The sequence below is a fragment of the Plecotus auritus genome, assembly GCF_963455305.1.
Source record: "Plecotus auritus genome assembly, chromosome: 3".
Classification (NCBI taxonomy): Eukaryota; Metazoa; Chordata; class Mammalia; order Chiroptera; family Vespertilionidae; genus Plecotus; species Plecotus auritus.
The window spans coordinates 175502157-175516010 of record NC_137772.1 but is presented as its reverse complement, the minus strand read 5'-3'; the positions used below and the strand labels follow the sequence as shown (position 1 = coordinate 175516010).

General features: G+C 40.9%; 1 protein-coding gene across 2 annotated transcripts in view; it reads right to left on the bottom strand.

Annotated features, from left to right (window-relative positions):
* The window catches only part of TFCP2 (transcription factor CP2), a 49755-nt gene extending 36593 nt beyond the window's left edge, over positions 1 to 13162 (bottom strand). For both annotated transcript variants that reach the window (XM_080659538.1, XM_080659537.1), the window contains exon 1: positions 12348 to 13162. In XM_080659538.1, the coding sequence (XP_080515664.1) occupies positions 12348 to 12469 (122 nt within the window). In that variant the 5' untranslated portion in view covers positions 12470 to 13162. The remainder of the gene's footprint in view (positions 1 to 12347) is intronic.
* Between the last annotated feature and the right edge of the window lie 692 nt (positions 13163 to 13854).

Genomic DNA, 13854 nt, shown 5'->3' with positions numbered 1-13854 from the left:
TTACACAGTCAAACCTTGGTTCTCGAATGTCTCCTATCTCAAACCAGTTCTCCACCACAGAAAACGGTCTCAGTTGTCAAACAAAACTTCGGTCTGGACCTAACAATCCTTTCATGCTGATACCTATATGATGAGTCATGAGTCTCTCAGATGACAAACAAAGGAGAGAATGCTGGAGTATGAGTCAGTTTACTGCTAAATCTGGTGTTAACTGCTCAGGAAACTGTGCTGTAAATATTTGAGAAATATCACCATGACGAAGGAGTAACAAACCTGGCAATAAACTTGTTCAGTGACAGTGCAAGTGTTTTGCTTCAGGCAATTGTTAAAACACAGGCAAAAACAAACATCATTGGATAGGTTTTTAGTGAGACAGAGGCCTAGGGAGCCTGAAGCAAGTTCTAGTGGAGCAAAGAGGCAAAAGAGAGACAGAATCCAGGAGAACAGCTACCTGACGTTTTTTTATGGAAGGGGACTCCCCAACAATAACATCCCTCCATCGCTCCTCTCTGTATTCAGTCATCAATAGCTCTCAACATTAAAGGTAAGTTCTAGGATATATGTAAATATTTATTTCTTACTGTACATTTCATTTCCTTTTTGTTAAATTTTCACTTTCATTTTATGTCATTTTGTTTTTAAAGTGTTTATATATTAAACAGTACATTAGACATGTGCTTTAGTATACAAAGAAGGTTAAAACAGGGAATCATTTAGGGGTCTGGAACAGATTAATTAAATTTACATTATTTCTAATGGGAGGGAAAATGATTTAGTTTTCAAGCAAATCGATTCTCGAACAGCCTTCCAGGATGAATTAAGTTTGAGAACCGAGTTTTAGCAGTAAACTGACTCATACTCATGCATTCTCTCCTTTGTCGCCTGAGAGACTCATGACTCATCCTATAAGTATCAGGATCCAGAACTGAAATTCTGTTCGACAACCAAGACATTTTTCCATGAACAATTTGGTCGAGAATTGAATTGTTTGAGATGGGAGACATTTGAGAATCAAGGTTTGACTCTACTGTTCCTGGAACTATTTTCCAGGTCTCAAAATGGTCTTAATATTCTTTAAGTACTTTAAGTAGGTGCTTTTAGGTTTAAACCATTCTATTTCTTCAGCAGTTAAGAGAGACCAGAAGCTTGAATAGTTGTCATCATTTGTACCTCTCAAAGTTTTCCCAAAAATATGAAGCTAATTTGTTTTCCCTCCAAGGTTTTGAATCTCCTTCATTTCTACCCTGCTGAGTTATTTGTCACTAATTTACTTCTATAAGCAATGCGTTTTTTTATTTTCTTTTAGGTAAGAAAGTCACTGAAAACTTCTAATTTCAAATGTCTGCAAATCTTACTTATTTTGGAAGTAGAAAAGTATTTGACCAATGTCAGATACTTCAAGAGAATTTATAAGATATTAAATGTTTAATCAGAGACCTCTGAATCACAAAGTCCTACCTCAGGAGATTTGCCAGATATAGGCCTGCTTTCTCAGTTTTTTTTCCTGCATTACAGGATTAGCTCTTACCAGCCTACAAATCTCATTAAAACACTGCTAATTGAAAACATCACCTGTGGCATCATTAGTACCAGGCTCTTTTATTAAATTTCTGAAATTACTGACTCTTCACATTAATAGCAAGGTGATGAATGGCAACCTGCAACAATATTCATGGGTTATATATTTTGGAAATCTGACAATTTTGATATAGAAAGTAGAACTCCCCTTTCAGTATTCAAAGCTTCTTTTCAGGTCCAAAATGACCACCTTTGGGGTTCTTCTGCCTTGCCCATTCCATCCCCACTACCACACCTAGCTTCAAAGCCATACAGTCTCCCCAGTCCCCAGTTCCTCTCAGTAGTAAAAGATAAGCACAGATATTTTTCTGTGGGTTTTTTTTTTCTTTTTGTTTTTTTTTTTGTGTTTTTTTTTTTTTAACTTTAACTGGGAAAATCCTGTAAGTACCAGAACACTAGTCCTATGTAATGGCAAGAGGCTTTAGCTATTCCTTCTCCATTTAGGCTCACAGTGGTAGGGCTTATAAAAATTCTCCTCCTTCTGCTCCTTCAGACCAGACCTTTGATGAAGGCCCTTTCTTCTAAAGTGGCCAACATGTTCCAAGATGCCCTTGTCTAGGTCTGATTATGCAATCACAGCAAGTCTGTTATTTGCTCCCTTTCTCTTTTTTAGAGAATTAGTTACATCTCTAAGAATATGCAAAGCAGAAGATACCCAGTTCACTGAGCTTCAACCCTTCTTAGGAATGATAACTAGCTTTTCATCATTATCCTCCCATCTGCAGCCAAAGTAACCTCTAAAACTGTAAATCTAAAATATCACTGCTCTGTTTACATCAAGCATGTCAAACTCACGGCCCACAATGAATATTTTTGTGGCCCAGCCAATATAACAGTATGTAAGAAACGTTTTAATAAAAATTTTGTAATTTAATTTTTACAATATCCTGTTATACATAACTAGAGGCCCGGTGCATGGATTCGTGCACATTGAAAGGAAATTAATTAGAAGGTGGCCAGTGGAGCAGGACTGGGCAAGACAGGCCGGACACACCCTGGAGCCATACTCCTGTGGTCCCTGCCCGGCCGGCCGCACCTGGGGCAGCGCCAGGGCTTAAAAGGCGTCTGCAGAGTGAGCGGGGTCCCTCTGGCAGTGGGGTCCCTCAGCCAGCCCTGTGGAGACTGGGCCGAAACCGGAAGTCCAAAATCCCCCGAGGGGTCCCAGAGTGCAAGAGGGCACTCTGCAAAGTTGCTGTTGCTCAGCAGCACCTGTGTTGAGCATCTGCCCCCTGGTGGTCAGTGAGCATCATATCTACCAGCCGGTAGGCTGGTCAGCCGGTCACTTAGCCTTTTATATATAGATTATTTTTTTTTAAGATGGTCCTTTTTTTAAATTTTTCTTATATATAATATATTTTATTGATTTTTACAGAGAGGAAGAGAGAGGAATAGAGAGTTAGAAACATCGATGAGAGAGAAACATCGATCAGCTGCCTCCTGCACACCTCCTACTGGGGATGTGCCCACAACCAAGGTACATGCCCTTGACCGGAATCGAACCTGGGACCTTTCAGTCCACAGGCCGACGCTCTATCCACTGAGCCAAACCAGTCAGGGCTATATATAGATTATTAATAACGAACTACAACGTTCGCTAATGACTGATTACTATAATTGTGTTGCATTCATTTCCCTACGCGCCTTATGCGCAGGCACACCATTACTCTCCACTAATACTAACAACGAATATTTTAGCAGCTGACTGCCACGTCATTAGTCTTGTACTGACTTGTTTGGTGTGCACAACAAATATTTCGTTTTTGGAGAACAAGAAAAATAGATTTATTTGCATTATGCTTATTAATTTGTGCAGTTATTCAGTGTGTGGTAAGTTACTAGTAATGTTCAAAAATATTAATTTTTATTAAAATGTTCTATTTTATGTTAACGATTACTCACTTATTTCAGCCCTTTGTATTCCGCATGTCTCTATCAAAATAAACCTACATTTCTATGAAAATTGAAGCCTTTGTTTTTTTTCAGCCCACATAAACTTTGTTTATTTGGCCCGTGTTAGCCTTTGAGTTTGACATTTTTGGTTTACATGCTTCCGTAGCTTCTCAGTTAAATCATGATAGTCCTCAACAGGGCTCCCAAGGCCCTTCCAAACTGGACCTGCTTACCTGCACAGTTTCATCTCATTACCTTTCCCTTTCTAAAAGTTCCAGCTAGTGAACTGAAGTTCCTTTTCCTTGCTGTCCTCTACTCCAATTCCTCTCAACTATTATCCCAGAAGAGTAATAACAAATGCAAAGGCCCTGAGGTGGGTATGGGCACAGCATCTGAGGAGCTGTAAGAAAGCCAGATGTGGTTGGGGCAGAGTAAGACAGGAGAACAGAAGTTATGGGCAAGATGTCCAGCGAGGCACTTCATGTGTATTAATCAGAACTGAGGCTTTTATTTAAAGTGAGATGCAAAATCATTGGAGAGTTTTCAGGAGAAAAGTAACATGTTCAGTGGTTGAGCGTCAACCAGGAGGTCACCAAGTAACAATAGTAAACTCTAGGGAGGGAGTAGAATCTGATTTCCAATGTTTCCAACATTACAATACTCAAAATGTACAGTTCTCAACAACAAAAATTATGACACATATAAAGACACAGGAAAGTATGGTCCATTCACAGAGGAGAAAAAGAAATTGACAGAAACCATCCCTGAGCAAGCCCAGATACTAGATTTACTATTCAAAGACTTTAAATTAACTGTCTTTTTCCCCCCTCCCCAAACTATAGAAGAAAGTTTATTTAGAAAGTCACAGAGGTAGAAGAAGTGAGCCGTAGAAGAAATGGGCTCAGGAAACAAGTTACAGAGGCAAAAGAAGGATCTTTGGAGCTCAGAAGAAAGAGAAAGGCAAGGGGGGAAGAGGGTGGGGAAAGGAGCAGCACACTCCATAGAGAACCACTAAATTAGCTGTCTTAAATATGCTCAAAGAACTGAAGGAAACCAAGGACAAATAACTAAAGGAAGTCAGAAGAGCAATGTATGATTAAGTAAAGAATGGCAATAAAAAGATAGAAAGTATAAAATGGAACCAGACAGAAGTTCTGGATTTAAAAAAAAGTACATTAGCTGGGGTTAAAAATTCATAAACAATATTGAAAAATAAAGAAGGGGGACTCAAACTTCCAAATTTCAGCACTTATTTCAAAGGTACAGTAATCAAAACTGTGTGGTACCAGCAAAGAATAGACATATCAACTAACAGAATAGAACTAAGAGTCCACAAACAAATCTTTATATCTATGGCCACTTGATTTTCCACAGGGGTGCCAAGAAAATTGAATGGGGAAAGAAATGAACAAATGGTGGATAGGACAACTGGATATCCACATGCAAACAAATGAAGTTGGATCCCTACCTCACTCCATATATAAGAATTAACTCAAAGTAGACCAATTACCTAAATATAAGACTCTCAGAAGAAACCACTGGGCAAAACTTCATGACCTTTGATTTGGCAATAGATTCTTAAAGTTGAAACCAAAAGCATGAGTAACAAAAGAAAACATAGGTAAAATGGACTTCATCAAAATTAAACACTTTTGTAAGTCAATCGTTTATAGTATTGTATTGGTGTTAAGTTCCTGATTTTATGTAAGAGAATTTGTGAAAAGACAACCTACATAATGGGAGAAAATATCTGCAAACCATTTATCTGATAATGATCTAGTACCTAGAATATATAAAAAACTCTTACAACTCAGCAACAACAAAAAAAAGACAATCCAATTTAAACCTGTGCAAGGGACTTGAATAGACACTTCTCCAAAGATATACAAATGATCAACAAGCACATAAAATGATGTTCAACAACATGGCCATTAAGGAAATGCAAAACAAAACCACAATGAGATACTACTTCACACTCACTAGGATAGCTTTAATTAAAAAAAAAAGAAAAAGAAAAAAAGAAACGTTGGTGAGGATGTAGAGAAACAGAAACCCTTGTATAGTGGGAATAGTTCAGATGCTGTGTAAAGCGCTCTCCCTCTCAGGAGCACACCCACACCTTCCCCTTCCCCTTCCCCCCAGGAATGTTACCTTACCTTTGTCTTTCTCTCTCCTAAACTCCAAGGGCCCTCTTTTTGCTTCCATAACTTATTTCTTGAGCCTAAGCAGCCCAGCTGGCTCACTTCTACTATCTCTGTAACTTTCCCTTATAATTTTATATATATATTAATTTCAGAAAGAAAGGAGAGGGAGAGAACGATAGAAACATCAATGAGGAGAGAGAATCACTGACCTGTTGCCTACTGCACACCCCTCACTGGGGATCAAGCCCACAACCTATGCATATGCCCTGACCAGGAATCGAACCATGATGTCCTGGTTCATAGGTCGATGCTCAACCACTGAGCCATGCCAGCTGGGCTCTCTTATAATCCTATATAATAAAAGCCTAATATGCTAAGTGTCCGGTTGGCCATTCAACCAATTAAAGCATAATATGCTAATGATATGCTAAGGCCGTTCAACTGCTCGCTATGACATGCACTGACCACCAGGGGGCAGACAGTTAACCAGTCAATCAGTTGCTATGACATGCACTTACCACCAGAGGGCAGATGCTCCAACCAGTAGGTTAGCTTGCTGCTCAGGACTGAGCGAGATGGCCCGGACACACCCTGGAGCCCTCCCATGGTCCCTCCCTGGTTGGCCAACCTCCCATGTCCCTCCCTGGCCCCAATCATGCACTGGTGGGGTCCCTCGGCCTGGCCTGTGCCCTCGCAATCCTGGACCCCTGGGGGAATGTTGGAGAGCCAGTTTCAGCCCAATCCCTCAGGCCAGGCCAGGGGACCCTATTGGTGCATGAATTTGTGCACCAGGCCTCTAGTTTGAAAATAAAGAAATACAATAGCTTAGCAGTTCTTGAAAAAAATTAAGCATGTACTACATATCTATTAGAATAGCCAAAATCTAGAACAATGAGAACACCAAATGCTGACAAGGATGTGAAGCAACAGGAACTCTCACTCATTGCTGAAGGGAAGCAAAATAGTACAACCATTTTGAAGGACAGTTGGGCGGTTTCTTACAAAAGTAAGCACATTCTTACTATATTAGAGGCCCAGTGCACGAAATTTGTGCATGGGTAGGGTCCCTAGCGGCTGCCATCTGCTAGTTGGGGCCTTCCTTCGTTCCGCACTGCCCCCTGGTGGTCAGTGTGCATCATAGTGAGTGACTGAACTCCCGGTCGGTTGAACTCCCGAGGGGACACTTTGCATATTAGGCTTTTATATATATAGATGATCCAACAATAACATCATTGACATTTACTCAAAATAGTTGAGAACTATCTCCACACCAAAACCTGAACATGGATGTTTATACAAGCTTTACTCATAACTGCCAAAACTTGGAAGAAACAAAGATCTCCTTCAGTAGGTGAATGGATAAATAAATCCTTCCAGACAATGAAATATTACTCACCACTAAAAAGAAATGAGCTATCAAGCCATGAAAAAATGTTAACTAGATATTACTAAGTGAAAAAAGCCAATCTGAAAAGACTACATATTGTATGATTCTAACTACATGACACTCTGGTAAAGACAAAACTATGGAGACAGTAAAAAGAACAACAGTTGCCAGGAATAGAGGTGGGGAAATTAATGGGCAGAATATAGAGGATTTTTAGAACAATGAAAATACTCCATATTGACACAGATATACGTCATTATAAATTTGTCTAAACCCATAGGATGTACAACATCAAAAGTGGACCCTAAGGTAAACTGTGGACTTTGAGTGATTATGATGTGTCAATGTAGGTTCATCAATGTAGGTACAGAGTGTGTACCACTCTGGTGGGGGAGGCTCTGCATATATGGAAGCAGGGGGTATATGAGAAATTTCTGTACCTTCCTCTATTTGCTGTGAACCTAAAACTACTAAAAAAAAAAGTTCTTTAAATTAAAAAGAAAAAAGTTAAGCATAGAATTACCATATTAACATATGACCCATCAATTCCAATTCTCAATATATACCCAAGAGAAATGAAAACATATGTCTAGCCAGAACCGGTTTGGCTCAGTGGACAGAGCGTCGGCCTGTGGACTGGAGGGTCCCGGGTTCGATTCCGGTCAAGGGCATGTGACTTGGTTGCGGGCACATCCCCAGTGGGAGGTGTGCAGGAGGCAGCTGGTCGATGTTTCTCTCTCATCGATGTTTCTGACTATCTATCACTCTTCCTTCCTCTCTGTAAAAAATCAATAAAATATATTTAAAAAAAAAAAAAAGAAAGAAAGAAAACATATGTCTAGTAAAGCATGGTGACTATAGTTAATAATACTGTATTGCATATCTGAAAGTTGCTAAGCGTAAATCTTAAAAGTTCTCATCACCAGAAGAAAAGAAATTTTGCAATTATGTACAGAGACAGATGTTAACTGGACTTATTGTGGTGATCATTTCATAAAATATACAAATATCAAATCAGTACATTATACACCTGAAACTAATATAATGATATATCAATTATACCTCAATAAAGAGAAAAATATGTTTACACAAAAACTTGAACATGTATGTTTATAAACATTTTGTTATTTCCTTCATAAGCATAATGCTAGCTACCATTATTCATAATAGTCAAAAGGTAAAAACAATCCAAATGTCCATTCATAGCTGAATGGATAAACAAACTGTGATATATACATACAGTGGCATATTACTCAGCCATAAAGAGTGAAGTACTGAAGTATTAATCCATGCTGCAATGTGGGCGAACCCTGAAAATGGATGCTAACAGAAGCCAGACACACAAAGTCACACACCATATAATTCCATTATGTGAAATATCCAGAATAGGTAAATCCATATTAGTTGTTACTGGGGAGAGAGGGTGAGGGAAATGAGAAGCAAGTGTTTAAAAAGTAGAGGATTTTCTTTGGAGGTGATGAAAATGCTTTGGAACTAGCGGTGGTGGTTGCACAGCACTGTGAACACACTAAATGCCACGGAACTGTTTACTTTAAAATGGTTAATTTTATGTAATGTGAATTCCATCTCAACTTAAAAAAAGAGCCCTAGCTCGTTTGGCTCAGTGGCTAGAGTGTCGGCCTGGGGATTGAAGGGTCCTGGGTTTGATTCTGGTCAGTGGCACATGCCTGGGTTGAGGGTTCAATCCCCAGTGGGGGGTATGCAGGGGACAGCCGATCAGTCAGTGATTCTCTCTCATCATTGATATTTCTATATATATATATATATATATATATATATATATATATATATATATATATATTTTATTGATTTTTACAGAGAGGAAGGGAGAGGAATAGAGAGTTAGAAACATCGATGAGAGAGAAACATCAATCAGCTGCCTCCTGCATACCCCCTACTGGGGATGTGCCTGCAACCAAGGTACATGCCCCTGACTGGAATCGAACCCGTGACCCTTCAGTCCGTAGGCGGACGCTCTATCCACTGAGCCAAACCAGTTAGGTCTCATCATTGATATTTCTATCTCTCTCTCCCTTTCCCTTCCTCTCTGAAGTCAATAAAAATACATTTTTAAAAAAAGGAGAAAAAGGGAAAACTTATAAATAAAGTGTGGCTTGATTGGGCATTGTCCCATGCACTGAAAGATTACTGGTTCGATTCCAGGTCAGGGCACATCCCCAAACTGGGTTGCTTGTGGGCTTCATCCCCAGTAGGGGGTATGAGGGCGCCAATTAGTGTGCTCTCACATGGATATCTCTCTCTTCTCCCTTCTCCTCTCTCTAAAAATCAGTAACTATTCATAAATAATCACAAAATCTAATTTTTACTTTTTTAAATAACAGTTCTATTGAAATACAATTCATATATATCTTACAATTTAACCATTTAAAGTGTATAATTCAATTCTTTTTAGGTAGTCACAGAGTTGTACAACCATTACCACAACTTTAGAACACTTTTATCACACGCCCTGCCAAAAATAATGGTACTATTAGCAGTCACTCCCCATCCCTTCCTTTCCCATAGCTCTAGTCAAGCAGTAATCTGTCTTTAGAGATTTGCCTATTCTGTACATTTCATAGAAAAGGAATCAGAGGTTATGCGGTTTTTGTGACTGGCTTCTTTCAGCATGTTTTCAGAAACTCCTTTATTTTAACTATAAAGTCTGTGCCATGTATTAAATGTAAGAAAAAAAGTAAGGAGACTATTAAAGGACTACTTATGAAAAGAATATTACTGAATAGAATGGCATATCAAAAATAAAAAAAGAGGACTCCAGTTAAGATGAATCTTCATAAAATATAAATCAATAAATTTGAAGCAAAATCATTAAACAAACTAGTGTAAAACAAATATATTAGGGAAAGAATTTTACAGAACAAATTGCTTGTCAAAGGAACATTTTCCCTAATGAAGGTGTAGGAAAAGCAATCACAAGATCTAATTAAAAGCAGAAACAGGAAGAGCAAAAAGCCATTACCTGTCTATAAAAACTCCTCTAGTCAGTGTTTCTTGAAATGTGGTCCCTGGACTACCTACATCAAAATCATCTATGAACTTGTTTTGTCCCAGACAATCACCAAAGTGGGACTTTGGAAACTATTTTTAGTAAGTACCCCAGATGATTCCCATGAATACTCAAGTTTGAGAACTAATATCTAAGTAACACAAATTAATGCAAATGATATTTAATGTATGCAAGAGCCAAGAGAATAGTGACAAGAGCAAAATACAAGAAAAAAATAAATAAAAATTTAGTACATTATAAAAACCTAAAATGAGGATTGAAAATTCCTGTAAATTTGATATTGAAAAAAATTCTAAATGTGTAAATATGCAAGCCATTCTTACTAATACCTGTGAAGACCACTCACACTGATGAGTGATAGAAAGCACTCATCAATGTAAGGTCATGTAGCAGAGAGAGTCCATAGCGGATTTGCAAATGTTTGTTAACAATGTTAACTACTTTTATAACAAATATAGTTATGTTTAGTTATCTCCATCCTCAACTCAACCTAGACAAGAACCAAACTTTTGCTGTGGTAATCTTTAAATGAACAATAGTATAAATTGTCAAATATTATGTCAGATACCGACATGCAAGCATTTACTTTCAGACCAACTTAATCACTATTTTTAAGGTCAGACTTATGTAAACAAGGACAGGCAAAACTAGAGTTAAATTTCTCACGACAGCCCTAGCCTGTTTGGCTCAGTGGATAGAGCGTCGGCCTGCGTACTGAAGGGTCCCAGGTTCGGTTCTGGTCAAGGGCCCATGCCCGGGTTGCGGGTTCGAGCCCCAGTAGGGGGCATGCAGGAGGCAGCCGATCAATGATACTCTCTCATTGATGTTTCTCTCTCTCTCTCCCTCTTCCTACCTCTCTGAAATCAATAAAAATATATTTTTAAAATTTTCTCAAGACTAAGAGCATTGCATGATAGAACTCAAATTTCCTTGAAAGTCACAAATATATGTATACACAGATAGCCTTTATTGTTCTAACTAAGCAAAGATTCCTGAAGGTGAAGGTATTTACTAAATTCTAACTCATAATTTTACTTCAGTGAGTAAAGTCCATTTTGGTTTCATAGGGATAAAGAAAGTTTACATTATGTAACTCTCAAAGGATCTCACTATCAGAATGCAAAATTTGTCCACTTTTCCCATAAAAAGCATCTTTTCTCTACAACCTCCTAAACCCAATTAAGGTGTTAAGTTCTAAAGTCTCTTTTGAGGGGAGGGGGTTGGAGGGCTGAGTGGAAAAGGTGAAGGAATTAAGCAAAAAAACACACAACAACAACAAAAAATGCCCTTATAGACAGACAACAGTATGGTGATTACCAGAGGGAAAGGGAGGTGGGGGGAGGTAGGAGAGGGTAAATGGGGGATAAATGGTGATAGAAGGATACTTGACTTGGGGTGGTAAACATACAATATACAGATGACGTATTAAAGAATTGTACACCTGAAACCTATATAATTTTATTAACCAAGGTCACCCCAATAAATTCAATAAAAACAAAGTCTCTTTTGACTTACTTATTTAGATTAAGCCTTATAATACATTTGGAAACCCAATTACATTCTATCTAACCCTAAGATGCAGATGTTTCAACATTTCCAGACATGATTCTTGCAAATCTTAAACATGCAACAAACTATACTGGGAGAATGAAGTAGGTAAATGCATGCAAATAAATTACATGGGAAAGTAATGTTGCTTCCAAAGGGTACTTTATTACCAACATTTGGTTTGATACATGAAAGACTAAAAGCATCTAAAAGTCCTCTTTGACACTTTTTCATTTCACAACTATGTTTCAAAAGTCCCTAGAATTAAGCGAAGCATTAAAAGCAGGCTAAGATACAGATGTGTGGACTTTTTCACCAAGGTCTCACATTTCCTTCCAACAGTCAACCAATATTCATCATTAAGACCCAGCTTCCAACGCCCCATTCCTCACATGCTCAATATAGCCTCTTCTTCAGACAAGTCCAGTCCAATCTACACACACACACACACACACACACACACACACACACACCTCACCACCAGTCTCCCAAGTCTCCCGCACAACATCCTCTCAACATTTATCTGGTTGCTATTCTTCCTTCTCCTACTGATCCTGCAGACTTGACACTGCCCACAATCTCTAGTTCCATTTCTTCCACAATAGTCAAACTCAAAGCAACAAAAGAAAAAAGACCCTTTTCCCTAACTGCAGACAACTTCTTTAACTCTCCCCCACATTACCCCCTATCACTACTCTCTATCCTGCCTTTGTTATTCAGAAGGGGCAGGGTCTGGGAAAATCTCACTCACCTCATGCTATAGGCACCAGCACCCAGCTCCTGGCCGATCCCGGACAGACTAGCATCAAAGTCCTGCACCAGCCCGGATTCAATCACTTCATCGGCCAGAGGCAGCTTCAGAGCCCAAGCCATCCTGGCTCCTTCCTTGCCCCAGGAGACACTGTTTCTTGCACAAAGGTGAGCAGTGTGATTCTATCCAATGGGGCAGGGACTGTAGGAAACTCCAAACCAAGATTTCCCACGCAGTACCCACCAGCTACCCTTTAGCCCGACCCGCACTAATCTCCCCTACCCCCGGCTCCTTGTTCTAGGCTGCCCCGACTTTCAAAATCCCTCCCAATCAGCTCTCGGGAGCCGCGAGAGGGCCCTTCTGCTTATTTATTCCAGACTGCCCAGAGGCAGCCCCGAACTCCCACACTCCTGCTCTCCGGGCTCTCCCTTTTGGCGCGTGGTGGTCACTCGCTGCTTCCGAAACAGACCAGCAGCAGCGAGCGACCCACTGCCTCCCCGGCGCTCCCAGGTCGCTGTCGCACCTTCCCCCCCGCCCCCTACGGCTAGGAACCCCCTCCCTCCCGGGACCCGCGCTCCCTGGCCCCTCCAAGGCCTCGCTTCCGGTCAGCCCCAAGATCACTTCCGGTCAACCCCGCAGCTCTTGGGACCAAATCCAGGTTTCCGCCCAGCCGACTCCCCGACCTCTGCAGCAACCGCACGGCTGCGAAACATGGAAAGGGAAAGTCCAGCACGGGTTCGAAGCCCAGACTCGCCAGGCTGCTCCACCGCCCGCCGCCCCAACGCCAGCCAATCATCATGGCGCCCTCTTCCTTCGCCGAGCCGGGGAACATAACGTCACTCGATCGCTCACCAATGAAAAAGAGACTTCGCTGGCCTCGGCAGTGATGACAGGCCAGCTACGCACGGCTTCCCGCCCCGAGAATGGGCGGGGCTACTTGGGAGGGGACCGGGCGTGCGTCAGGTGTCTCGGTTTAAACGTGCCTCCCTGTGGCTACCTGCGTTCCGGGACCGCTAGGTTCCAAACCGGCTCCGTGGGGCGTGGGTGGGGCCATCGTTCTAGTCCCGCCGAATCCACCCCGTCGCCCGGAGGACTGGGCCGTCTCCCAGACGCTACCTACGTGCGCTCCTTTGCTCCTGGAATACCCTCTCTCCTTCAACTCTCCTTTCTGGAGGTCAGGACTGCTTAAACCCCACTTCCCTGGATGGTCGTCCTCCCTTCGACCTGTCCCCAGCCCTTTCTAGTTTCACTGTCCCCAGCTTTAAGAAAGGTTCTCTGAAATTCACCTGGACTCGCGCTGTAAAACTTTTCCTGCACAAAGTTAACACCCCCACCCCCCACTGCCCACGGGCCCTAGGCAGACCCGTTCAGGGCTAGGTCCCGTTTCCGGTAACGAGATACCTGAGCCCTATCTAGAAATCTCATGGAGCCCTGTCCTCTGGGAAATACTTAGAAAAAGACAGACATGTACTTCTCGGAAATGTTTGAGCCTGTGTTTAAATTCTGA